At 48.0% G+C, this 27932-nt stretch overlaps 1 protein-coding gene across 11 annotated transcripts in view; it reads right to left on the bottom strand.

The window, feature by feature from the left end:
• Window positions 1–27932, bottom strand: part of Mylk (myosin light chain kinase) — a 182713-nt gene that overhangs the window by 50449 nt on the left and 104332 nt on the right. For 10 of the 11 annotated variants that reach the window (XM_048794157.1, XM_048794159.1, XM_048794160.1 and 7 more), the window contains 4 exons: window positions 25228–25344; window positions 16318–16404; window positions 2266–2316; window positions 1173–1300 (listed from right to left, as the gene is read on the bottom strand). In XM_048794157.1, the coding sequence (XP_048650114.1) occupies window positions 1173–1300; window positions 2266–2316; window positions 16318–16404; window positions 25228–25344 (383 nt within the window). Of the gene's footprint in view, window positions 1–1172; window positions 1301–2265; window positions 2317–16317; window positions 16405–24782; window positions 24916–25227; window positions 25345–27932 lie in introns of those variants that run through there. The other variant, XM_048794165.1, reaches the window with a different exon arrangement.

The raw sequence follows: 27932 nt of genomic DNA, 5'->3' as shown, positions 1-27932 counted from the left end.
TGGTGACAGAACCCAGGGTAGCATTGTCAGAGGCAGGAGGAAGGGAAGGAATGGCTGCTGGTGAGCCTGTAACTTAAAGAAGTGAGTGAGGGTGAGATTAGACAATGATGCTTGTACAACCTTAGGAATCTGTCAAAACTACTGAATTGTATACTTCAAAAGGATGAATTTTTATACTACATGAATTATATCTCAACAAAATTGTTTAACAATCTTTAATTAGTTGAAATCAAAAATTTAGTTCCTTGGTTGCTAGCCACACCTCACTGCTCAACAGCCACACAGGGACAGTGGCACCTCTGTGTTCAGCACAGACACAGAACATTCCCAACACTGATTGACAGAGCTGGGGCTTGGCCAGATGTCTCTGAAAAGGGATGAGATTCTGTCTTATTTCAGATAATAGTAGCCCAGACAAGCCAGGGCAAATGTCCTTGGGATGCCAAAGGCCAGCTTTTCGTCTCCATCTCTGATTCCCATCCTACAGTCCTCCCTGATACTAGCAGCTCATTGCTGAGCGTAGAGCAATTTGAATGGCATGGAAACGAGCAATAGAAGACCTTCTGTAGGGCTCCTGATCCAGAGCCAGCCCACCATTCCAGTACCTCTTCTGATCACACACATGGGCACACACTACCCATGCGGCAGTGGTGGAAAGGCTGGGTCCCCCAAGTTCCTTTAAAAGCTCGTTGGAAATTCAAACACTTTTCCACAGGAATCATCATTGTAAGTCTTAGTCTGAGAGCCAAAATTCTATTCAATATATAATTTACTCTCTGAACACTAAGATGCACCTTGATTTTTTCAGCCTGTGGCAAGTTTAAGCCGTTATCACAGAAGGAATCAGCAGGCTAGTACGGGATTACACAGAGCTCATGGTATCTGAGCCGTCATCTGAGGTCTTGGTTTAATTTTCCTGACTCTGAATGGGATTCTAGGCAGATACCATGATGGGATTAGACCCACGAGTAGTTTTATTTTACAAATTATCTATAAAGCAGGGATTTTGGTAAACTTGGAAGAAACTGTTAGTAAAACTTAGGTTTGGTGGGTGGATGATGGGTAGGTGTGTGTCGGGGGGGGGGTCTCTCTAAACTGATGAAAAACATTTCTCACTCCTTTTGGCTCAGGGGCTATGAGTTGTCTTCAGGCCACCCCCTCCTGTTACTGACCTGCTTTCGGAACTTCATCCAGGTACAGGTGATGGGCTGGGTGCCAGTCACTTTCCCGAACAGCTCCACCGACTCTCCTGCACGCACCTTTTGGTCCTCGGGAAACTGGATGATCTGAGGAGGCATAGCTGGAGAGGACAGGCAGAAAATGAGCAAGATGGAGGAGATCCCAGGCCTTCTGGCCTCACTGATGTCACTTACTATCTATGCTGGGATGCTGGCTCCTCCCTTGCCAGCGCCTGAGGGCGCTGACCCTTGTTCCAGAATATCTGAGCTCAGGGACAAGCTAGGTTTATTCTTTTCTTTATCCTGATTTCCTTTGGTGTGACCCACACAATTTATATGCCATAATTCTCCACTTATTGGTCACATTGGAATTTGCATCTCACCCCAGTTGTTTGAATCTACATCTTATACCCTACATCCTACAGGAAAGACTGTTCGTGGGTTTGGAGCTAATGGAGTGGTCATCATGTGATTGTTCAAGTTTGTCAAGGCTCACAGGACAGTGCACTAGAAAGGGTGAAGAATACTGCAGGGAAATTACACCTTAATACAAAAAGTGGGAAGAAGCCATTTCACCCATGAGATCATCCCTAGTCGCCCTCTACAAATTGCAGCCCCTGTGCCCAGTGCTCCTCACCAGGCTTAACTCATTCAGTTATTAATTTGCTAGTGCCCTGCCATCTGACTCCTGGACCATCTAGCTGACAGGATCAATGCACTTCACACCCTTCCGTGGAGAACAGTCAGGGAGTCTGTAAACAAAGACATATCAGAGTAGGAAACAGAAGCAGCACAAAGTGGGTCCTCCACATGGGGGCAGAGCAGAGGGCGGAGGGTGTGGCAGAATTTCGCTGAAGGGATGAGAGAGCTGCTATGTCTACAAGGGAAGGATGCAGCAGGAAAGAGGCCCAGGCACCAGGCTGGCCAGAGGCCCTGTTCAAGGAGCAGATTCCGCTTGATAAATACAGAGTTTGAACTGAGGAAGGGTCTTCTGATCATATACCCAGTAGGCCAGTCTAGTAGGGTAAAGGAAAGCCCCCCTGGCAGATGACTGCCTGGCCCCAGGTAATTAGTCACAACTAATTACCTGCCTTCGGAGGTGTCTTGGGGGCAGGTTTCTTTTTCACAGTTGCATCACCTGAAATGAAAATGTTCACAAGTTATTTTCTGTCTGCTCTGTTTTTCCACAAAGCCCCTGAATCCTGGGAGGATGCTGTCTTGCCCACTGGCCCCTCATCTGGGGGGAACCCTCATTTGAATATGTCTCTCCAGACATCTCCCTGAGCTTCTCCTACAAACAACCTCATAATCAAATGGACGTGAGTTCTCAGGGGCCTCTGGAAGAGTCCCTGGAGCCTCCAATGAGATCAAAAACTCAAAAAATGCTGAAGCCATAGTCCTATTCATAGAAGATAACCCCAAACTGACTAACTACTCTCTTACCCTAACTTTCAGGAAACTGCCATAGAGGAAATTATGTCAGATAAAGCAACTAAAATTAGCCTTTGGTGTGGATCCAAGGATCCCAGGCTTCCTTTGGGTCACAGACTGTGGACTGGTGGCTTCTTTTTTTTTTTTTTTTTAATGTTTGTTGAATAGATCAATGAATGAATGCCATCCTCTCTTCCTACCCTACTTTCTCTAAATAACTCAAATAAGAAAAATGACTCAAAAAGAAAAGTTGTACAGTACAAATCTATCCACTTGGCTAAGTAATATGGTACATAGGCAGACATATCCTCAACTATTTTCATAGCTTGTTTTCATATCTCTTTTGGATCTTTGCTCAAAAGTCCTTTAACCTATTTATTGAAGTGACTGTAAATGTACATGCACACAAACACCTGCCTGTGAAGCTTACAGTGGCCATATATATAATTGCCCCAAATCAGAAGATATGCCAGTGTCCCCCAACTGGAGAATGGATGGTCATGGAACAGTGATACAATGAAATACTTCTCACCAACAAAAAGGAACAAACTGTGGGTACATACAACACGGAGGAATTACAGCTATGAGAAACCAGATTCTAAAGGTTTTGTGCTGTGTAATTCTAGGTATATGATATTCTAGAAAAGGCAAAACTATAAGGACAGAGAACAGATCAATGGCTGCCAGAGATGGGGTGGGAGGGCTGACTATCAAAGGGCACAGAGGCGACAGAATTCTTATCTGGACTGGGGTAGTCATCATGTGATTATCCAAGTTTGTCAAGGCTCACAGAACTGTGCACTTGAAAGGATGAAGACTACTGCAGGGAAATTACACCTTAATACAAAAAGTGGGAAAGCCATTTCACCCATGAGACTGTCCATTGCCACTCTTTACAAATTGCAGCCTCTGACCTCCTTACCAGCTCTACATTGAGGAACTATCCCCTCCAGGTACCATGTGACTAGCCATATACTTATTTGCTGTTAGCAGTTCCCACCCACTAAAGTGTACGCTTTCTGAGGGCAAGGATTTTTCTTTGCTTACTGCCACATACCCAGTGTGCCTGGCACACATTAGGCCCTAGATAACTGTTTGAGTGAGTTACTTTTAACAATTACACAACTATGTAGCTTCACCTCTGAGGACTGCAGAGCATCAGCACCATGTCCTGGGCTGGCTGTGGAGCTGCTGGTGACCACAGGCAGCTTAGCTAACTGCATGAAAGATGAGCCATGCATTTCTACAGAGGGAAGAGCCTGCCACCTGACTGAATTCCCCAGGATGGCTGCCCAAAGGAGGCAAACCAACAGAAGCACCCTGAGAACACGGAGCTGATGGCTACAACTACGGGGCTAGGCCCAGGTCGAGGCCTGCTTCCCCAGGTTCACCCTGGCTCACTGCGCTAATTCTCCATCCACCCTTCTCCCAAATCAGAGGGTCTTCTATGTGCCAGGCAAATGCCAACCAGTACACTCCTGCCGGGGTTCTGGGGGCAAACCAAACTATGTAATCTTAGTCAAGGCTTATCTTCAACGCCCTGACTATTAGGATGTGTATACAGCTGGAAGGGCTTTTTTTATGTCTTGTTTTTAAACCTTTTGCCATAAAGGATATTTATAGGACATTTGGCAACACTTGAATAAGGTCAGTAAATAAGATAATGGTATTGTATCAGTGTTAGTTTCCTATTTTAACCATCAAACTGTGTATTTATAAGAAATTATCCCTGTTTTTAGGGAAAATCCACACTGAAATATTGACGTGTATGAGTATTATGGATTCCACTTTCTTTCAAACTGCTCATAAAACATAAGTATATGTATATACATGTATGTATATGTATATGTGGGGGGGGGAGGTAAGGAGAGAGATGAGAAAAAGAGAGGGAAAGGACATAGGAAAAACTAAACAGTAAAATGTTAATATCTGAGGAATCTGAATGAAGGGTATGTAAGAATTATTTGTACTCATTTTGTAATTTTTCTCAAAGTCTGAAATTATTTCAAAAGGTTATGGTTTGATTGTGAGGTGTCCCCCAAAAGCTCATGGGTGAGACGATGCAAGAAAGTTCAGAAGAGAAATAATTTAGGTTGTTAGAGACTTAACCCAATCAGTGAATTAATCCCCTGATAGGGATTCACTGAGTGATAACTGAAGTATTAGGGTGTGGCTAGAGGAGGTGGGAACTGGGGTGTGGCTTTGGGATATATATTTGCACCTGGCAAGTGGAGTCTCTCTCTCTCTGTTTCCTGATCACCATGTGAGCTTCCTCTGCCACATTCTTCTGCCATGTTGTTCCTGCCTCACCTGAGGCCCTGAGGAATGGAGCCCACTGTCTACGGATTGAGACCTCTGAAACTGTGAGCCCTTAAATAAACTTTTCCTTCTCTACAATTGTTCTGGTGGGGTCTTTTAGTCACAGCAGCGAAAGAGCTGACTAAAACAAAAAGAAAAGTTAAACAGAAATAATAATTTTAAAAATGTGCTAGTCAGTGTGGTTGTTTACGCAGAAGACAGACACAACACTGTGGGCTGGGGACCTGGTCAAAAGGCTGTGGGGCATGAGAAGGACCTGGGGACTAGGGAAGGAAGAGCTCCCAGGTCAGCAGCAGACAGGGCTTTGAGCGGAGAGCAGGGTGGTGTATGGTGGAGGGTGTTGTTGAGAGCCACAGCCAAAGGGGCCCCAGCAAACTTCCAGCTGCCAGCAAACTTCCAGCTGCCGGCTAACTTCCAGCTGCCGGCTGATGATTGGCTCACAGCGGCCCCAGCAACATCTAGCTGATTGGCTCACATCGGCCCCAGCAACATCTAGCTGATTGGCTCCTCTGCGGTGATGCTCATTGGACTGTTTCCCTGCCCTTTCAGACCACGGAGCTGCTCATTGGGGGACTTTTTTGGCTCCGCCCACGTGACCCAGCCAATCGGCCTCAAGAGCAGGAGGATTGTGGGAGGTGGAGAGAAGCTTGTGTGGGAGAGAGAGGCTTGTGGAAAGCCGGTGGTGGCAGTTGAGGCTCTGAGGATTTTTCCTGAGAGGCTGTTTTGTTTGGCGTGTGTGGTTCTAAAAATAAAGTTAGTTTCTTTTGACAAGTGGCTCCTGATTGTGCCCAGCCAGACTGCGGCAGGGTGTCTTGAGGGCAAGGCTGGTAACAGAGTCCAATGGTGTGAAGATATTGTCACAAAGAAAATTAAAAATATGGCTACCATGTTACACTAGTCACATTTAGAGTGCTCAAGAGCCACACATGGGTAATAGCTCTCATACTGTGCAGACAGAACACTCTCACCATTACAGAAAGTTGTACAGGACAGTGCTGGTCTCAAATGCCAAGTTTGAGAGTTAGGCCTTTGTCCTTGTGAATAGGGAGTTCTCACAGAAACTTCCCTTAGACTGGGCTCAAAGTCCCCTACAGGTGGTTCTGGCACCTGGAAGACAAGGGTATCCTGTTAGGAGGCCACTGCCTAATCCCAGAAGGCACTGATCAGGGCTCACACAGAAAAAAATAATACAATTGAGAGACAGAGGGAGGTAGAAGGATTACTTTAAGGTTTCTTGCTTAGATAGATGGGGAAAATTATTTTGAAGGAATATGGTATCTAGGAGTAAAATATGTTTGGCTTAGTCAAGTGAATTTGGTGGATGAAAGAATCAATGTGTATGTAGGCTAGAAGCCCAGGATCAGAATTCTAGAGAGAGGTTGGTGGAGACTAGAAAAGAAAGCTTTCAGAATAAAACCTGTGATCAACGAGGGAACTGTGAAGCTGGGTTGGTTGTTTGGGGGCAAGAATGAGATGAAAGATGAGAAGGGGCCAGGTCTGATCCCAGGTGGGGGCTCCCCGTGAGGAGCTGCATGGAGATGGGTCTGTGGAAGCACCTGAGACTAGTAGGAGGAATACCACCACAGAAGGGTGGAGGACAGACTGTGGGAAGGGGCTCCAAAAGAGAAGAGGACTAGGGTGACAGAATGGGAAATGCCAAGCCAAAGACTCTCCTGAAGTGAGAGAAGAGGACAGGTTAGAAGACAGAGGCCAGGACTTAGGGGAGAGGGTAGGAGAACATAAAGATGCTAGAGAGGAAGAGCATGGAAAAGCCAACTGTGGACTCCCATGACTGGTCAAGCCAGAGTCCCTGCCCTCCTTCACCCTGGGCTGCTGGGAAGTCGAGGCTTAGAGGGAAGGAGAGAGGGCATCTACCAAAGATGATCTGACTTTCTCAGGAGGAAGAGGCCTTCTCTTAGGAACTGAGTGGGGGGCAGTGGTGGGAACTATTATGGGTTGGATAGCATTCCCCAAATTCATACCTTGAAGCCCTAACCCCAGTTCCTAAAAATGTGACTTATATTTGAAGACAGAGCCTTTAAAAAGGTGATTATGTTAAAATAGGCCACAAGAGTGGGCCCTAATCCCATCTGACTTGTGTCCTTATAAGAAGGAGGGAAGTGGCAGCGGGGATATGTGGGGAGTCAGGGGGTGGCATGGGAAGAGCATGAAGGAGAGAAAAAGAAACACCAACTAACTGGGGGCACATGCACACACACACATACACACACAGATCATGTGACAATACAGGGAGAAGATGGCCATCTACAAGACAAGGAGAGAGACCTTGATATTGGATTTCTGGCCTCCAGAACTTCAAGAAAGCAAATTTCTATTGTTTAAAGCACTCAGCACATGGTGCCTTTCTATGGCAGTCCCAGAACATAATGCTTATAGATGAGCTCTGGCAGGGTGGGGTGGGGGAAGGAGGTTGATAGTCCCTGCGTGGGGAGCTGGGAGCTCACAAGGAGATGGGGCAGCAGGAAATCAGATTCCTAAGTCATACCCTATACTTGGTGGCTCTGGGTTAACATATGCAGCTACAAGTAGAGTCCTAACTAATACGGATCTTTCAATGTTACAGTTAAATAAGATTGAAGGCTGTATTTTTGTTTGTTCTATAAATTTGGAACTACACTGTTTGAGTTGGCTAGCATTTGAAGCTGGTTTGATTCCTATCAGTAACAACAATTTTAAATGTTAAAAATGTTCTGTATGCTATCCATATTTTATATGACCATCTGCTGGAATCCATTAATGATGTTCTGGGCTCACAGGGAAGCAGAGTCATTGAATTCTAAAACCCCATTTCTTTCAGAAGGAGTTCCCCATATGGTTCTTACTCCAAACACATACAAGTAGGGCATCTCACCTGCTTTCATTTCATGGAGGAGATGGAGTCTCCTAAAAGTCAGGTGGCTTGCCAAGTTCATAGAACCAGGCATGGCCTGGCTAGAAATAGGACCACAGCCTCCTGCCATCTGGTGTCTGGCTGCTTTCTTCTCCAGCTAAGGCTGAGGCTCTGCTCCAACCCAGGTCTTTGGAATCCTTCTCTGTCCTACAGAACTGCAGAGGGGCCACAAGCTCTGGAGCTAGACTTGGGTTCAGTACTGCTTGTCACTCACTAAGCTGTGCGGCTTAAAACTTGTTATTTAACTTCTTAGAGCTTCAGTTTCCATATTTAAAAGATGCGAGAAACATAAATAAAATCTGTTATAAAGAAAACAGAGCATACAGTGCATGCTCTACCACCAGCCCTTCCCCCGCCCCCTTCATCCCTCTTTCCCAAACAAACAGATCCCCAGAGGATTTCTCCGCTTCTTCTGTAGCTCCTTCAACTACTTAGCGGGCCACCTATAGATCAGTTGAGCTTTGCACCTACATGAGGCTTCCATGCATCACCCTGTGCTCCTTCTCCCCAATTTGGATCCTCTTGCTGGTCCAGATGCCCAAACTCTTAGTACTTCTTGGGTTACTACCCAGTTTCCTCTTCTCTGGATTAAGGCTTATTATTTTATTATTTCTGCTGGTCCTTTGCCTCTTGTCCCCATCTCCAATAATCCAACCTTTATATACCCACCACTATCATAGAGGAACATCCTAGAAGGAAAATGAAATTCAACCATTTTGCAAATTCCATGTTGGCTACTAGCCACAGGGAGTTGGGTGAGGAAGGCAGATCCCCCTCTAACTTGTCACGAAGTTTGCCCCTCTGAGGAGGGGCTCAGGCACCTCCAAGACGCAGGAAGCCCCAGACAACACACTTCTCCTGGCACAGCCTGTCCCCCTCAAACTTTCTGGGTACTTAGTCTTCTTTTCTATCAACCTCTCCTATCCACATTTTCCCGTTTCCTGAGTCCACACCTCTGCATCCAACCACCCAACCATCATCTCCTTGGGAGATGCCAAACATACTGCAAGCCCACATTGCCAAAACCATATCCAGGATCTTCTTTCCAAACTGCTCCTGACCTCATCTTTCCAAGGCCATATCTACTCACAAATGCCCACTGATTTCATCAACTAAATACCTGCTCAATTTGCCCACATGCCCTTCATTGTCACCTAGTCCAAAGGGTACCACCCCTAGGCCTCTGGTCTCCCAGCCTTGTCCTAACACATCGGTCACCCCCAAAAAAGTTGTCTTTCTCAAATAAAAATCTGAAGTCATTCCAGTGACTAAAATCTCTCCAGTGGCTACCCACTGCCACTCAGGACCAAGCCCACCTGACCTGATAAGGGCCCTGAGCTATCCCTGGCTTCCATCTTCATCCTTCTTTCCCATTGCACCCTCTTGGGGAGCACCTCCATTATGCCCTCTGTACTCAATATCCATGGTTCTCACAATTTAGCATGTATTGTGATCACCTGGAGAACTTGTTAAAAATAGATTCCAGGCTTCCAGGTGCCATGGATGGTCCCTGCACAGTCCCCTGGGTGGCAGTGCTCTATATTCTACATTGAATTTCTTTTGGTTTCTGCAACACCAGCCTTTTGCCTTCAGCTCCTTGTACATGCTGGGGCCCCCTCCCTGGGCTGACTCTTGCACATTCTTCAGACAGGTCTCAGCTCAGTCATTGCTACCACCAGGCTGGGTTCATGTCCCACAATGCTCATCCAATGCACTGCCATTGCCAAAATCAGCTCCTGAAGTTGGAGACTATCATGCTAAGCAAAATAAAAATCCCCCCAAAACCAAGGCCAAATGTTTTCTCTGATATGTGGATGCTAATTCACAAGCGGGGGAGGCAATAGGGAAGAATAGTGTTATCTTAGATGAGATAGAGGAGAGTGAAAGGAGGGGAGGAGAGGGGAGGTGGGGATAGGAATGATAGTAGAATGGAACAGACATTATTACCTTATGTACATATGACTGATGTGATTCTACAACGTGTACAATCAGAAAAATGAGAAAATATAACCCATCTATGTTTGCTATGTATGATATATCAAAGTGCATAAATTCATTTTACTGTCATGTATAACTAATTAAAACAAATTAAAAAAATTAAGAAAAAAATCAGCTCCTGATAAGCATGTATTACAGCAAGTTGCCTAAGGACAACAATAGGGTCCCTTCTGTATCCCTGGTGCTTAGCACGATACCTGGCACATGCTTGACAAGTAGCTATTCAAGGAATGAGTGGAACCCCAAAGGTCTCTGTTATCTTGGAATTCCCAAGGATTACCCCACCCTAGTCCTGGGCTCTGATGTTGAGAGAGAGAAGAGCCCTGGGATTCCTTGTGCAACTTTCTGTGACAAGGAGAAGTCTCTGTTCTGTCACCTTCTAGATCAAAATGACTAGGTGTTAAGCCCTCCTCAGTAGACAGGAGAGGGAGTTTGGAAGTGAAGTAGCCCAATAAAATAATCACATATCAAAGCATCAAATTTGAAAGCCTCATGGGAAAGCTGGGGCAGGGCTGGGGAAAGCAGCTTCCTCATGTCTGACATCAGGTAATCTGACTTTTGCTTCTGGTCCAGACTGACCAAGTCTAAACTAACCCCCACCTCCAGAACTTTTCTTCTGTCCTGGAAGAGAGGGAATCAGTGTCTCACAGTCTACAGACCACTCAACCTGAAGACATAAGTGCATCCCTGCCAAGAGTGAAAAGTCTGAGAGGAGAATTAGGGAGCTAGCACTAAATGGCCTTGGGTACAGGCAGGTCCCTGGATCTCTGCCTCTCTGGGGACATTTCCCTTTTTAAGTAGTTAACTAAAAATAGGCATCAAACCCTTCACAATTCCCCAAATCAGCATTCACTTTCTGCAAAAGGCTCCTGAAAGGGACACAGGCTGGGTGGAGGGAAGTGAGCACCTACTCCAAGAAGGCTGAATCCTGCTGCCCAGCACTGGGGCACGTTCAAGGCCCCTTCCCCTTCCGCATGCTCTGGCCTTCTTCCAGTGTGTCCTTATAGATTTGAGAAGAAATATTGGTTGTTTTCCTAGAATGAAAATCTCTGGGCAAATTTTCCACTCACCTTCCTTCACATTAGGAAGGTTCTAGGGGGACATAGCTCCTCTGGTTAACGCAAACACCCATTCCCAAACCCCCAAGACATAGAACATCAGGATATTTGTGAAGGAGGCAGCTCAAGATGGTTGGGCAGCAGGGCCAGCAGGGTGCCCCTAGGTTCTTCCTGGGGAGGACCCATCACCAGTTAATTGAATTATGGAAGATACTGGGTGAGCTGGGGAAGAAATTAGAGGTAGCAGCCTGGTGGGTGAGTATCACAGAGTCACACACATATGTGTGGAAGTCACTGGGCACTATTATACCCATAGATCAGCCACCACTTTGGTTGGGAGAAAGTGGAGTTGCTGCCTGCTTTCAGAGATGTTTATGGAAAAATCTCAGCTTCTCTCCAGTCCCACATCTTTCACTATCAGGCAAGTCTTGATGCTAAATCCTAACCTCTCAAGCATTTCCTTTCAGCCCCTCGCCTTTTTTTTTTTTTTGGTATTAGGGATGAAATTCAGGGGCACTCAACCACTAAGCCACATCCCCAGCCCTATTTTGTATTTTATTTAGAGACAGGGTCTCACTGAATTGCTTAGTGCCTCGCTTTTGCTGGGGCTGGCTTTGAACTCATGATCCTCTTGCCTCATTCTCCTGAGCCACTGCTTCCAGCCCTTTAAGTCCTTTCAGGACCTAGCACTTCCCCCAACCTGCAAAAAATGTTTAGAAGAAAGATTTGATTTGGGGGAAACCTTCACAAAAACTGGACATTGTTTGATATCCAAAAATGCTTTCAAATTGACACGACTTTTGGTTTCAGGGAGACACATGGGTTTGGAGGTGGTGGCGAAGATATTTAAAAGCATCAGCTGGGCTCAGTGGTGCACACCGGTAATCCAGGAACTCAAAGAGCTGAGGCAGGAGGATTGCTAGTATGAGGACAGACTCAGCCAACAAAATGAGGCCCTGTCTTAAAAAAAAGGTGGGTAGGAGGTGGGGCTGGTATGTAGCTCTGTGGTAGAGCACTTGCCTGGCATGCATGCATGAAGCCTTGGTATAGCAAAAATAAAATAAAAGCATCATGGGCTGGGGATGTGGCTCAAGTGGTAGCGCGCTCGCCTAGCATGCGTGAGGCACTGGATTCGATTCTCAGCACCACATACAAACAAAATAAAGATATTGTGTCCACCTAAAACTAAAAAATAAATATTAAAAAAATAAATAAAAGCATCATAATCTGAGACAGTCTAACATAGTGACTGGGATGGTCCAATGTCAGAGATGAGGCTCAAGGCCAGGCATGGAATAAAAGGGATGTTCCATCTGTATAATCCTTAAATCGCAGTGGAGATAGGAACCCTAAAGCATAGAACTCATGAATTGATAGAAAATCAAATACTGATTATGAACCCACTCAGGGGCCAGATACTCAAGTTGTAAAATGCTCATTGATCTCTTCAAAAGATCACCACCTTATACAGACTAATAGGAGAAATCTGTGAATCCGCTTATTAAGCTGGTATTAAACTGGAAGGTAGACTGTGGGTTGATGAGAGAATGCCATTGTTCAATATCAAATTTCCTGATTTCAATAATTGCACTGTGGTTACATTCTTAGAAGACACACAGTGAGTTAGAAGTCCAGGGCATGGATATAAAATTTGGTCTTATATGGATTCATCCACCCAAATGAATATATATATATATATGCATAATATATAGAAAATGATAAAAAAGGAACAAAATGTAAGTAATTGTTGAATTTCAAGTAAGGAGCATTCAAGAGTTTCTTGTACTATTCTTGTAATTTTTCTGTCACTTTGAAATTAGATATAGAAAAGATCCCAGCGAGGGCATGCAGCAAGCACCCTGATAAGCCTCTGAATCCAGGTATGCGTGCCAGCTGCTGCCCTCCCTATCCCCCAGCTGAATGACAACCAGACCTCTGCCAGTCCTGGGGGCCCAATCCCTCTCTCCTCCTGCTGCCCCAAGGGCTGGAGGAAGCTCTGCTCAGCTTGTGTGGACAGCACAGAGTACATCCCTGAGAGGACAAGGTGCAGGGGGCCGTGACAGGAGCATAGATCAGGCTTGGCATGACAGTTCTACTCCTTCCCAGCTGGGAGGCCCTGGGGCATGATAATTTTGTCTCTTAGAATCAGTTTCACTCATTCGCAAAATGGGAACAGCAATTACTTGTAGCAGAGCAGAGTGAGAGAGCGGAAGTGACCTAGCCAGAGCACCTGAGGCGAAGGCTGCTGCCCAGGGGGTCCGCTCAGCTGCCCTCACTCTGGCCTCTGCGGTTTCACCCCAAGCTCCTGCCTGCCTCTGTCCCTCTTATGTTATCATTCCTCCTCAACCAAACCACACAAATTACACTCCTCTCCTCCTTCATAACCTGGTCTGGAGGCTCCCTCATTCTAACCACCGCCCCCAGCCCCGGCCCCGCACACCATCTCCCTCTTTCATCTGTGAGCTGGTGTCCACCAGGTCAACTTGTGCTTTGCTCCATTTCCTTTCATCCTCCTGACAGCTCACTCGGAGCACACCGATTTGGCTCTTCAAGTGCTTGGCCACAATGAGGCTCCCAGGGGCCCCCAGGACACAGTGGGGGTAAGCTTTGTCCACTCTGCCCCTCAACTGCTGGCTTACAGGACCAAACTATCATGCTGGAGAGAGGAGGCCATGCAGAGAAGGATCTGGCCACAATGTTTGACAGGAAAATCACTCACCCTTCCCTCAGGAAAGATGGATTTCCTCCTTAGATTAGGTACTTTTTGGCCCTTGACAAAAGCACGCACACACACACACACACACACACAGACCACTCATGAAACTGGACATGTCTTGGACTGCGGAAGGTAATGCACGTGGCAGAGAGAGACAGACTGCAGGATTTCATTTCTATGGGGAGAAAAATCCTGCTGATGTACTTATATATTCACAAATACGCAAATATGCAGAAAGAAGAAACTGAATACATTTGTGGGGTGAATGGATTTGGGGGTAGATGGAGTTATGGAGTTAATCCAGTCACGATGTGTGCATTTTCATAGAGCTTTCTGCAAGCTGTGCCCCTCCACACCACAGGGTGCCTTGGGAGACCCTCCCAGGGTGTCGGCTCTACACGGAGGCAGCAGGAAGATACCCTTCTGCTGCCCTAGACCAACAGTGGGGGGCACCACTTTCCCTCTTTCCAGTGTGACCACACACTGGAATGACCTGGGAGCATAAACAAATACTGAAGCCCTGCTCCCACCCGAGGTTCTGATTTAATTAGTCTGGGGAGCAGTCCAGGCAGTGGTGGCTTCCAAGCTCCCCAGGTGAAACTAATATGCAGGCAGGGCCGCCAGCTGCGGATCCAGAGTTGGATGATGACAACTTGATTGGGGTTTTCCACAGCCTCCTGTTTTCCAGGGCAAGGAGCCCAGCTCTGGGTCTGCTCATTGTCTCCTGCTTGTTTTTCTCCTCCACAGTTCCCCTTTGACCTCTCCTCACCTCCCTCAGGATCACACTGGACAGGAGGCTGCTGAACCTCTGCCCCTGAGAAGTGAACTACCACATGACACCCTAGTCACAGTCCCGGTGTTCTTTTCGGGACAACATCTCATCTGCTTTCATTTCCCAATATTGAACATGGCATGGTCCCAGAAAATATTTGGAAAGAATAACTATTATCCCATCCCTACTAGGTTCTTCTTAGATTGGTTTTTCTGCGCTTCCAATAACTTATTTAATGTCCACTCTTGATCTTTGAAGCTTCTTGATAGTGGTCCCTCCACTATTCTTGGGGATTACTTCCCCACTTTGGGTAAATATCTTTTCACTTTGGTGGCCCCACCATACTGCAGTCTGACACCCCAGGCTTGTGTTCAGGGAACCCAAATTCATCATCAGGAAGGTGAACACATCGCCTAACAAAAGAAGGAAAGAAGGAAGGAAGGAATGGAGGGAGGGAGGGGGGAGAGAGGAAGAAAGAGGAGAGTAAGGTGAAAGTCATAAAACACTGCTACATAATGGAAAAAGAGAAGTGGTCTTCTGTATCATCAGGATGATTACTTTCCTCTATTTGTCTAGGTAAGAACCTGACTTTTCTGTTGTTTGTTTTAAAACAGTGTGTTGGGGCTGTCCAAGTAACCAGCATCCTGCTAAAACTGGAGGTTTCAAAGGATAGTTCTGCTAATGAAACTATACTAATAATCACTGTAGAAGCCAGGGCTGCTCTATGACTTTTGCCTTCATGGGCTCCTTCATCCTTAATACATATTTAATTGAATATTATATATATTATATTTTAGTTATATAAATTATAGTTCACAATTTCTCTGGCATAAAGGATGACTATATTAATATTATGAACTCAAAACATTGTCTTTGAACAGTTCATTTTTTTCTTCTAATTTTATAGGACAGCACATTTTTGTGGGCCTGTAAAGCAGTGTGTGCTCTTGGCACCATGCCAAATGGGTGGATAGGCCCTGGGGGAATCAAGGTCGAAAGGAAGGCGTAACTGTCTATGGTCTGGATCATGGAGAAGTTCCTTTCATCCTTGCATATTTATGTCACTCTGCAATTTGACTCTGAGAGACACCAGGGAGGGTCCTCCAAGAGCAAGGCATAGCATGTGCCATTCTGAGGCTCATGCTAGGCCCTCAAGGAAGGTTCCATGAGAGAAGGACCTGTTTCCATGCTTGGTAAGGAGACAGTTGGTGGATGAGGGAGCTGCCAATGCTCTGAGCTCCCAGAGAGTTACTTTGAGATAAAAGGAGGAAGAACTCGGGGCTGATCTGGTTTTGCAGTGGGAGTTTGTCAGAAAGGTTGCCCATGGAGAGAGGTGCCAGAGCACAGGCATGCTGGGAGGACCTCAGGGGATGGCTACGGTTCAGTGAGGAGCTCAGTCTGGCTTGAATATAAAATAGGAGTGAGAGAGTGAGAGGCAGAGCTGGGAGAGAGGTGGCAGCCAGGACATAAGGGACCACATGTACACAGGCACAATAGTTATGTCTAGGCATGATCTTGCAAAAAGTTCACTTGTATGGGATTTCACAGGTGCTGGGGACCACTGGTATTTCAGTTGGGAATGATTACAATTTAGAGAGGTTCCCTGGCAAAGCAGAGTCAATTGAGGAGTGGTTCACTCTTGCAGGGAGTGGGGGTGGGGCTCAGTAACAAAGTAAAAAGAGTATGAGTGATGTTGAGGGGGACAGAGATGTGCACATGTAGTGGACAGGTTATGGGGGAAGGAGGAAGATAAGAAAAGGTCACAAGAAGGTCACCGGGTACTGTGGCATATGGGCAGAAGCCAGACCTGGAGACACTCAAGCCAGAGGGATGCTCAGGAGACAGAGGCTCTGACACCCGTCTACCCCCCACCCCCACCCCCCCAGTCCTGGGTGTCCCTTGAGTTTGCGAGGCAAAGCAGAGCCAATACTCACTCTCCGTTCCTAGCACAGGGAGAAGAGGGCCCCTGGGCCTCCGGGATTTCATCTCCGGGGCCTTGGTGTTCTTAGTGTCTGGAGCATCTGGAACAAAACAGGGGACACAAACATCACTGGGAGGCTGTCCAAGGAGATGAATAGAGGAGGCACCTCAGTCAGGATCCCACCTCAAGCCTCGTATGGCTCACCCATCCTGCATTCCTTGGGAGGCCCTCGGTGCCTGCTGGGCCGGCCCGGCCTCCACTGGCACCAAAGAAGGAAAGGCTGCCATGGCTGATAAATCAGGTGGTAGGACAGTCACCCTGGCAAGATGGATGGATAGGCTACTGGGAGCTGGTTAGTACTCCCCTCTGCACAGGCTGCCAGAAATACCGCTGCTGTCCAGGCTGTGGCCATCCTACCCTCTGGCTCAGCTCCCCCATCTTTTCCTTCCTTGGGCCTTGACTCACTCAGCTGAATGTTCCAGACTTCCAAAAACACTTTCAAAAAGAGGTCTCACACAGAGGAAGGAGAGGACGTAGCTCACGGTCTGGAGGGGCTTGCGGTCAGTCTCTGATTTTTTCAGACATGCTGTTGCACTTGGCCCATAACAGACCAGATAAAGACCTCAGAGCAGGCAGCTAGCGTGCCTCTCCCCTGAGACTGAGGCGAGGACCCACTTGAGGGCTTCTGCTATCCCTCCCCAAGGCAGGGATGGTGCAACATTGCTGCAGCAGCTAAATTAGACACGATGGGGATGGGGACAGTGCTCCTCAGGCCTCTGCTCCAGGCTCCTTCTCCCATGCTAAGGCAGAGCCCAGATAATGTCTGAGGAACCCTCCCTTGTCTAGCAGCAGGGACTCTTCACTATGGCTGGGTGGGGCTGGGCAGAAAAAGCCCCCACTGGGCCCCCAGGAGAAGGGACTTTACAAACTTGTGGGGAAACCATCTAGGACTCAGATAAGAAATACTTGCTGAATCAATGTCACCATGCTCTCTGGTCTTCCTTTCCCTACAAGGAACACTTTTTGGGGACAGGTTGGGTGGGTAGCTCTCTGAACCCCCTTCCTATCCTCCTTTTCCTGCTTGGGAGGAGAGGAAACTCAGAGGGAGGAAGGAGGGTGGGGCACTTTCCAGAGGCTTTGGCCACTTCCTGTGGCTTGGCTGGGGAGGAAGGGCTATCTTGCTCCCCTCCCTTTCAGGATGGCAGCCCTGGCTGATCTTACCTCATCTGGGCTCTGGGGTGGGAACCAGGAGCACAGAGTGAAGGGGCCAGGGACATATCCTTCCTGTCTCATGGGCTCTCTGAGCTCTCACCTGGAGGCATGTCTCTTTCTACATAGCATCTGGGTCCCTGCCTGCTCTAGAAGTGGAGCTGCCTATGCTATCCTTCTCACACAGCATCATTTCTGAGACTTAACACTAGTCAGCCTCCCTTCCCACCTCCTGAGGCGAGGACCCACTCGAGGGCTTCTGCTGTCCCTCCCCAAGGCAGGGATGGTGAAACATTGCTGCAGCAGCTAAATTAGACACGGTGGGGATGGGGATATGGTAATCCCGTAACAGAGGCACCTTGCTGGCTCAGTTCAGAGGTCTCTGGGCTGGGCAGGAGATGGGGGGCTCACCACTGAAAAAGGGCAAAAGCCATATACATGGAACTGTGGGAATGACTGGATCGTAAGTAGGACTTTCTATTAATCTATAGCAGGAGATGGGGATAAAGGGACAAGAGTGGAAGAGATCCTTTGAAGCAGTGCTTGATAACCCAGCCCCTAACCTGCCCCCACGGCATGTCACCCTAATCCCACCACTGTCCAGAAGTGCAAAGGAGCACCAGATGGTGGCAGGTCTTTGCCATCCGTAGCCAATGCCACCAGGATCTTAGGGAGCTGCCCACACCCCAGGGCACCAATTCCATGTGGAGCTGGGTAGAGGAAGAGAAAGTCCCCCTAGGACTTGAAAGAAAGTACATGCAGAAATTTCTCTTTGCCCTTTTCCCAGAGGAGGAGTGGAGGTGGGGATGTGCACAAAGTTCTGCATTCCTTGGTTCAGATCTCTCTTTCTCCTGGTGAGTCCCAGAGCATAGAGAAGGCAGAGAAAGAAGGACTGGTTTCCCCACCACCCACAGGTGGGAAAACTGAGTAGAAGCAAGCAAAGGAGGAGAGGCCCAGTTTCCCTGGGCTTCTGAAAGGAGGGATGTGCTGGGCTTTACTTTCAAGCACCCATCACAGAAGGATGAAGAGAGGACAGTTCTAGTTGTGGCTTTGTCATCAGCAATCTCAAGAACATGGGCAAGTCACTTAAACTGTCCCATGTCTCTGTTTTCTTATCTGTTCAAAGGGAATGACTCTTGTTTTCTCTACCCCACAGTGGCCCAAGTCCCAAAGGACAGAATGCATGCAATGGGGCTCTGGAGACCAAGAAGGGTCTTTTGCCTAAGTGAGCTCACTCTTCCTGCTAACCACGATCTCTCACTCCTCCGAGTTGACTTTAACATTTTCTACCTTCAGAATCCCTGCACCAGCCCCTATCATTCCTGCACTGTCCTCTGCTCTAGGGGGCTGCAGGCCCCCCAGATGTGTGAGTAACCACACTGGATGTGCTTTGAGCCTTGTTTTAAGAAGTTTCACTGCACTTTATCTTTCAGTCTGGCCATGAGGAAAAGGGCTTGAGTTTCCATTTCAAACCAGGCATACTCTAGGCCTGGAGCCCCGTCCCTCCTAAAGTGCCAACACTGTGGGGGCTGTGCATGCACCAGGGGCCCCAGGCAGGGATGCTGAACCACTACGCCTCCTCCATGAGAACCGCAGGAGGAGTGGGCTGGAAGGACCACACGCTTAATCAAAACCAGCTTTGTGCTCACATGGCTGTCCAGGGGATAAAAATAATAGTAATAAAAGTTTAAGAGAAGCTTGTCTTTTCTGTCTATTTTAATCTATTTTGTGATGAAACTGAACTTCATTTCTAGATCTGGGCCTCAGGGCTAGAGTCCTTTGCTGGCCTGGTGTGCACCCAAAGGAGTGTGCAGAGGGAAGATGGAGGTGTAGGGAAGTGGGGGGCCTTGACAGAGACAGGGAAACTTGTCCTTATACGGATAATGCCTCACCCTTTCCACTCCTGGGCTCATTCTGGACTCACACCCTCAAGGGGACATTTGGCATTTTTTCTTTTGTTTCCCCCAAGAGGTTGGATCCCTGGGCTCTGGCCCTAGGCAGAGGAATGAGGTCTTGGGAAGCTTCTGAGAGTGGGTCGGAGCTTCTAAGAGACCCATGAGGGGACAGAGCAGAGGGGCTGGGCTCCAGCCTCTCCCAGGAGGTCGTCCATTCTTCATCGCTGGCCTCTCTTTCTGCCAAAGACCAAGCAGCTTGCTAGCATGAAAGGATAGCACTTTCTAGTTGGGAACTTGAGCTCTTTTCTGGCTCTGAGGTTTAGTGAGTCGTTGGGGAAGTTCCTGAACTTTTCTGAGGCTGATCTTCCTCATTGGAAAAATGGGAATAACACCAGCTCAACAGAAGAGGGACGGAGGAGTGAGTTACAAAATAACAGGTGACATTTACTGGGTACTTGTTCCACACATGTGCTCTGCTGAAGTGCTTTATGTGCTCACACAGGGCGGAACCACACCATTCACCAATACTTAATTACTTTTGGCCTAAAAAATAGCAATTCTATTTGGTTGAACCTAATACCCATTAACTGCCTGTGACAACTTAAAGAATCAATGTGAAAGTGGGAGTGGAGTGGAGAATATATATAGAAGGACTGAAGCCAACGAAGGCTGGGTCCAATTCAGTGACAAACAGCAATGCCAATGGTCCTGGGGGCAGTGGGCTGCAGTGCTAAGCAGCCAAGTCTTGGGGTTAGATTCCCAATTAGTCAAGGTGAACTTGAGCAGGTGACTTGCTCTCTGTCTCAAATAGGCCGTTGTTGCTATCACTGCCCTTTAACCTTCTTGTCAAGGTCACCGATGATCTCCAGGTTGCCATATCTAGTGGCCAATGCTCAGTCTCCCCTCTACTCAGCAGTAGCATCCAACACTTGATCCTTCATTCTTTCCTTCCTCAGATTCTCACCATTTAGACCTGGGACACTCCCTCTCCTGGGTGTTTTTCTCCCTGAGACCATTCTTTTGTGGACTCCTGTCCTCTCCCTGCCTCTCAATGTTGGACTCTACCTCGCTCCTTTGTCCCATCTCCATCCACATCCACCCCTGGGAACCTCTGTCAATTCCAGGGCATTTGATGGCCTCTACATGTGGATGGATCCCCATTCCCTGATCTCCCTCCCCAGCTTCAGATTTATCTAGATGCCTGTCTATGTCACATGTTTCCTTGGGCTGCCCAATGGGCATCTCCAACCTCACATGCACAAAACTCTCGATTGTCCCTCCAACCTGCACATTCTGACTTCGGTAGGCTGGCACTGCCATTGATCTTCACTCTTCCATGGAAACTAAGTCTTCCATGCAGCAAGGACGGGGCGCCCGGTGCCTCCCCTTTCTCTCTCCATATCCAACTCATCAGTGAGTCTTATCAGCTCTACATCAAACTAGATTTATGAATCCAATCATTACTTGTCACTTCCACTGAGCCTATATGCTACTGTCTCCTGTCATCTGATCTCCCTGCTTTCCTCTGTATCTGTTCTGGGTCTGGTCACCCCACACAGGGCCCTGAGTGATCCTTTACAAATGTCCAGAATTGTCCCACCTCACTCAGAATAAAATCCGGATTCCTCGTCGAAGCCCACACAGCCTTGCTGAGCTGGCATCTGCCCTCTGCAGCCTCACTCCCACCACACAACCCCTTGCTCCCGGCCCCATCAGCCTGGTTGCTTCCTTTTCCTGGGGAGGACAAACATAGCCTCACTGTCACCTCTTTTCTCTTACCTCAGGGACTCCTTCTCTAACTTCCTGGAGGTCTCTGTTCAAAAGTTCCTTCCTCAAGAGGGCTCAATAATCCCCATCTCTGAACAGGACCCCCTCCCACTTGCCCCCCTGGGCCTTCTCCACAGCAGGCAGCATTGTCTGAAGTAATGACATGTCTCTTCCTCTGCACTATTACTTCCCCCCAATAGAAGGTCAAGTGCTGAGAGCAAGCACTCGTTCTGCTGTGTTTACTGCTGCTAATGCTCAATCCTAGAGGAGCACCTGGCATGGCGGGCACACAACTCTTTGTTGAATGAATGAGTGATGGCACAGGTGCCCATTGGAGCACCTACACAAACAAGGGCGAGCCTCTGTGGTCACAAAGCCCCACTCTCACTGAAGCTAAGGCTGGGTTGCCTTGGGGGCAACTGAAGAAGGGAGACCTGAGTTGGGAAGGACTGCAGGAGCCCGTGAGGGGCTGAGGTGCCTCCTGACTCCTGTCCTGGGATGCTGGCTTAAGAAGGACTTCACCTCTCATCTGGGTCTGGATCACATGAGTTACTTAGTCCCATGTTCAGAAGGACTTCCCAACAGAAAGGGCTGGTAATGAAGGAGACCGGGGGCTCTGCCATGGTAACTCACTTTACGGGGGGCTGGCAGGTCATGGGAAGGTGCAGACCAGACCCACTTGAGTCCTGCCATGGTGGTCTGGGATGTAGCTTACTGCTGGAGTGGGGGTCCTCTTAGATCTAGTGTGCCTGTCTGTATGACCTGGGAAGGGTGTCCACCCGGGCTAAGTCTGTTTGCTAATGGAGGAAAGCTTGTCCACTATTGGGTAACCAGAAAATCCAAAATATGACAGTCTCTGGCCATGGTGGCCACAGAAGGCCAGTTTTTTCTCCTCCTGGACAAGTTTTCTGGAAAGTCCTTACCCACTCTAGGCTTAGTTCTCTTGTGTGGGGACAAATTGACACTTGCCTTCCGCGTGTTTGGAAGGAAGGGTGATACGATCATAACCAAGAAAGTGCCCAAACACTGTGTCACACAAGAGAAAGACCCAAACAGCAGGACTAAAGCTGTCAGATATGCTGTATTATCAGGTCACCTCCCTTATACTATGTACAGGAGAAACAGACACGTGGCTGACACAAAACTCGCTTTAATTTTGGTACTAGGGATTGAACCCAAGGGCACTTAACTACTGAGCCACATCTCCAGCCCTTTTTATATTTTATTTAGAGAAAGGGTGTTGCTGAGTTACTTAGGGCCTCACTAAGTTGCTGAGGCTGGCTTTGAACTCACAATCCTCCTGCCTCAGCCTCCCAAGTCACTGGGATTACAGGCGTGTGCCACCACACCCAGCCTACTGGGCTCCTTTTGATGAGATCTTGAAATATATCATCTTATTGGCTATAGACACATGATCTTAATGGTGTTGGGCACAGGCTAAATGACAGCAAGTGACTTTCAGGGGGTATGATCAGCCCTGCTAAGTGACAGAGGGAAGCCAAGCTGAAGTTAGCACAGTGAAGAGGGACCTCACTGTCTTTCAATGACTGGTTCTGTCCAGAGGTCAGGCAGGCAGCTGCAGAGAGAGAGAGAACTTGGGGGCCCACCCAGGGCCTGGGCTGTGAACTCAAACATGGTTCCCTCTTAGGGCGGGGAGTCCCTTCAACCCAGTGTCATTCATGACTCCCGTTAACAACTGGACTAAAAGCTACAGACCCCTCTTTTCAGAAAGATGCTTAGGCCCATATATACCCCAAGTTTTGCCTGCAATTTCAAAGGGTACTCAGACCCATTGGGACCTGAGTGTCATGCCCTAGGGAATGTGGACAGTGAGAGGAAGGGACACAATGAAGGCAGGAGTTTATACAGGGTGTCTAGCACAGATGTAGCTGCAAGGGTAAGAAGAAGGAAGGGAGAGGATGAAGAGGGTTGCCTGTTTTTCTCTCTGAAAACCAAACCAAACAAAACCTAATTAGCTGGGAGTTGGTGTGTTATCTCAGCTGGTCTTTCTCCTAGCTTATTCCCAGTCTTCTGCTAAGATTCAGCTCCTAGTTTGCAACTAGGGGCCTGACCTCTGCCTTTGAGGGAACCAAAGATAAATGGTGGGGGTCATCAAGATTAGTGGGGAGTGTAACAGACTCTTCCAGTCATCCTCAGTGTGAAAAAGGCCCCTTAAGTTGTAGAATGAATGTCCTTAAAAAAAAAAAAAAAAAGAGATTCCCAAGTACATTCTGTAGAAAAAAAAAGGAAATTTTATTTTGCAAACAAATCTGGAAAAGGTGCTGACATTTTACAGATAAGGAGAATGGATTGCTCTCCTGCCTGCAGTCAGTCATGTACATAGGAATTAGAGAGCCCAGGAGTTCCCAAAGCAGACAACCTCATTAGCAGGTTGGTTTCCTAATAGATTAGGGGGAATCAGCCAGAGTCCCAAGTGAGGAGAGAGGCTGTTATAAATTAACTTCTGGGGTCAAGTTTCCAGGAAGGCTACAACTGGGCACCTGAGAGTGGGACTCTGACCTGGGTGGTGACAGCCCAAGTGAGGAGAGACACACAGGAGAAAGTAGCAGCCACTGCCTGGCCCAGAGTCTCAAAGCATGTATCATAAGCCCTGCTCCCAGCTGACCATGAACTCTGCCCCGTCAGATCTGCTTTTTCAGATCTGCTTTCTCACTGAGGTGAGAAAAGGACATTACCAGAAGTCTAAGAGGACAGTTTTAGCTCACCTTTTTGGCTATTAACAATGTGATTCACATCACCACTGCGTGTTTTTAGGAGGCTTTTCTTTATAAGACCTTTCTTCCTTTCTCCTGTTCATTACTTACAGTAGAGCTCAGTTTTATGATCAGGAAATCAGATTATGAAATCCAGAATGAGGACTAAGATTCCACATTTTGTGGGATGGCGGTGAAACAGGTTAGGATCTTAGGACTCAAGTGATCCCACTCAGGAGCCAGAAGAACAACAAAGCTGTTCTTCGAGATGCCTTATTTGGACACTATTTTTTGACATGTCACTGATGGTTATTAACCAGGCATTTCAAGGGCAAGGAACTGTTTTCCCCAAACTACCTTTTTAGACATTTCCAGGCAAGTCCCAAAATACAAAGAAAGGGAACTGGATAGGGAATCCTTGAGATGGGGTTCTGCCCTGGCCCAGCCCTACTGTGACCAGAAAGCCTTCCTCTCTGAATGGCCTCAATTTTCTCATCTGTCAAATGAGGGTGTAACTCAGTGGTAGAGAATTTTCCTAGCATGTGTGAGGCCCTGGGTTCCATCCCCAGTATCGTCACAACAACAACAACAGCAACAATAATAATGTTGTTTGTCTAAACTATCATGAGGTCCATTCTACTTTCAAGTCTCTAATTTTACATTCCTCACCCCAGGAAGAAAAGAGTCATAAATGCATACTTCCTGCGTTTCTTTAGGACAAATCCCAAGCCTCACAGTGAGGCCTTGCCCCTTCCTAAGAGGGAAATTCCACTCAGACCTGACAGGACTGCTCTTTCTCCCATATCCCCTCTCCTTCTGCTGTGTTGCTATTACCCTTTTCTTTTGGCAGAGGTGGCCCTGTCCCCTCTACCCAAAGACTCAGCCCGACTCACCTCCTCCAGGATGGCTCCCCACATCTAGCTCCCTCCTCACGTTCCCAGGACCCACACCAGCTCTATGCCGCCAGCACTCACACTTGTTTGCTGTGGCTTGTAAAATACTTGTAGTCATTTTCCTGTGGGTGTGTCCTTTCTCCTGCTTGGTGCCCTTGTGCCCGGATTCCTTGCAGAAGGTTCTGGGTGTGGGGGATTAGGACGAGGAGGGTAGGAGAGGGTGAACAGCCCCTCCTCCTGGCAGGGGCATAGAAAGCGGCCACATGGGTAATCAAGTGGGACTGGCACTTTCTTTTCTGTCTTGCTTTTGTAAAAGGTAGCTTGGCACCTACCAAATGAACGCCCAGGTAGAGGTAAAGACAGCTGGGGGCAGTTCAGTTCAGGTGTGGGAGGGTATGAGAGATGGGACCCTGGATATGTGATAGCATGGGTGGGTATGACCTACCGTCCACGGTGACTTGGCAGGAGCACTCTGCCTGGCCGGCACCATTCTTGGCTACACACTTGTATAGGCCTCTGTCCTCGGGCAGCGCCTTCTCAATGGAGACGGAACAGAGTGAGCCTGGAGGAACAGAGAGAACTGTTGAATGCACCAGGCAGTTTCTTAGTACCTGTCCTGGCATCTGAAGCATGGCAGAGTGTCCTTACATAGCAGCCCCTGGGAGCCCAGGCGAGAGGCCCTGGGGAAGTGATCCCTCTCCTCACGGAGGCCAGGGCATTCTCTGCTGATAAACTACACAATGAAGTTGAGTCCTAAATACACTTATCCAGGCACCCCTCCTCCACCCAGAGAATCCTTTTACAGGGACATAATACAAAAGGACAGGAGGAAGAGAAATAGCCTCTGTCTCTGGAAAGCATGGATATAGCAGAGGAAATAGCTGGATGAGGCTCCTCACCAAGAGGGGTAAGGACTCAGGCCCAGGCTGCAGAGCTCTACTGCACCCAGTGGCAGGGAAGGGGGCTCTGCCAAGCTTGCAGCAGTGACTTTGCGAAATCACTCTTAGGAAAGGGAATTTTGAAAAGAAGTGGGTGTGGGAGGGTTAGAATCCTTGTTCTGCAAGGACATTGGCCTGTGGGAAGCTCTGTTGGGTTGAAGAGGTGACTGTGGCCTGGGACCTTGGCACTGGCTTTTCAGAAATGGGGTCTAGAGAATCATGACCAATGAGGAGCACTGGACAGTGGGAGCACTTGGGGTTGCCTCCCTTTAATGTTGGGTCTTCTGGTCACCTCAGAGTGGGGTGAAAATGGCCTTCTTTCCTACTGTCCTCACTTGGGTCTATTCTTGCCCCGACCCACCTCTTTGGGCCTAGTTCTCTCATCCCAGGGCTGGTCACGTCTCCTCTGGAGGCCTCTCCTTTAGTTTCCCTCTGGGTGTAAGGAGAGACCAGCTGAGGACCAGGCCTGTTGGTCAGGCGGGAGGTAGCAGTACCCTAGTTCTTGCCTTCAGGCTCACATATGAGGAGAAGGACAGAGCCAGAGCCATGGTAATCCTGTTGTCTAGAGTCACCCACCCCCAGCTCCCATGGGCCATTGGTACCAATGGAGAGAGCTGTGTGTATCCTGGGTGTGTGTGGCCTGGAGGGGGGTAGAGCAAGACTGGAAGGGAAGCCAGTGGGCACCATTCCTAAAGGGCCTTCAGATTTCAGCATACCCACCTACTACAAGTCCCACTTCCACGTTTACATGTATGCACAGACCTGACCAAAAAAAAATGCTAAGGCCCCCAGAGGAAGGAAGTGCTGACCAGAGAACCTCATTCAGGCTGGAGGAGAAAGTTAGGGCCTAACATTTTCCTGGGGCAGGAAATTTTCCTATACCCTTTCACAGACCCTAACCCTTGGAAAGGCGTCACTCTGTCCTCCATGGCAGAGGGCAACAGGTCCTGGTCTCTTCCCACTGTGTTGAAAAGATAATCTGCAGAAACTGCAGCAGAAAGGATTTAGTTGGATCTTTACACAGTCTGGTTTGAGAACGAGAACCATGAGGCACAGGAATAGGGGAATGAGGATAACCATGTTCTAGAGAGAGAATACTTTCCATTCATCTGAATATGGACAGGAGGATACTAAGACGACCTCTGATCCCTCAGAAACCAACCCCACCTGGGAATTTCCCCTCAGTCTGGGCTGAGCCTCTGAGAACAGAACTCTGTTGAATCCTTGGTTTTCTTTCAGTTTCAGTCTCCAGCTGCCTTCAGCCTTAAACCAAAGTTAGACACACTGTAGACAGTCATGAGCCAACGGCCCAACCGGGAGGGCAGCGGAGCACTTGGACATGGCCCTGCCCCTCCGCCCCAACTCTTTCAAGCCCCAGAACTGATCCCAGCCACGTGCGTGGGCTGGGGGAGAGCCAGGCAGGCTGGGAGGCTGGCTACCCCAGATGAAGAATCTGGTATTTCCTGTGGGACAGCTCATTCCTGACCTCCAGAAGAAAACTGTTTCCCAGCATTTTTTTTTTTTTTTTTTTTGAGAAGCCTCAGCCTGGTGGGGAATTTTGAGAAGGGGGAAGGGAGAGGTCAGGAGCAGGAATCTACTGAGCAGCTCAGCAAGAGCCCTGCCTGGGAGAGACCCTCCTGGCCAGGGAGTCAAGCTCTGGTTTTGAAGTTCCTTCAGTTCTCCAGTTCTCTCCTTTCCTGAATGGGTGGGCAGAGAGGAGAACAAGAACAGAGATGAGGGCAGGGAGCAGTCTGAAATGCTGAAGGCTCTGCTAGGAGGCTGCGCTAGTCAGCAGGGCCTCCCTGACCTGGTCTCCCTGAAAGGCCCAGACCAGTAGTATGACTCACCTCCAGGTCACCTCCTCAGATATGGTGCCCTCCTTGTCACCCCTATGCCCCCAGCCTTAAGTATCTCTCTCCTCTGCTCCTAAGTTACCCTGAGCTTGTTATTGCCAAAGCACCTCTCTTAAGGCCATTGCAAAAACACAGCTGTCTCCTATACTAGCTCTGAGGGGAGTGACAATGTCTATCAGGAATGCTTTTCCTGAGTCTGGAATGCAGTTGCAATAAAAAAAAAAAATTGCCATCCTGAGAATGACAAAGGTGCATTTCTGCAGCAGGTGATCTGGCAGGATCTATGCAAATACACACACACACACACAATATATATATATATATATATATATATATATATATATATATATATATATATA

This window comes from Marmota marmota, unplaced genomic scaffold, assembly GCF_001458135.2.
Source record: "Marmota marmota marmota unplaced genomic scaffold, marMar, whole genome shotgun sequence".
Classification (NCBI taxonomy): Eukaryota; Metazoa; Chordata; class Mammalia; order Rodentia; family Sciuridae; genus Marmota; species Marmota marmota.
The sequence above is the reverse complement of the archived record's forward strand: the minus strand, read 5'-3'. Positions and strand labels throughout refer to the sequence as shown.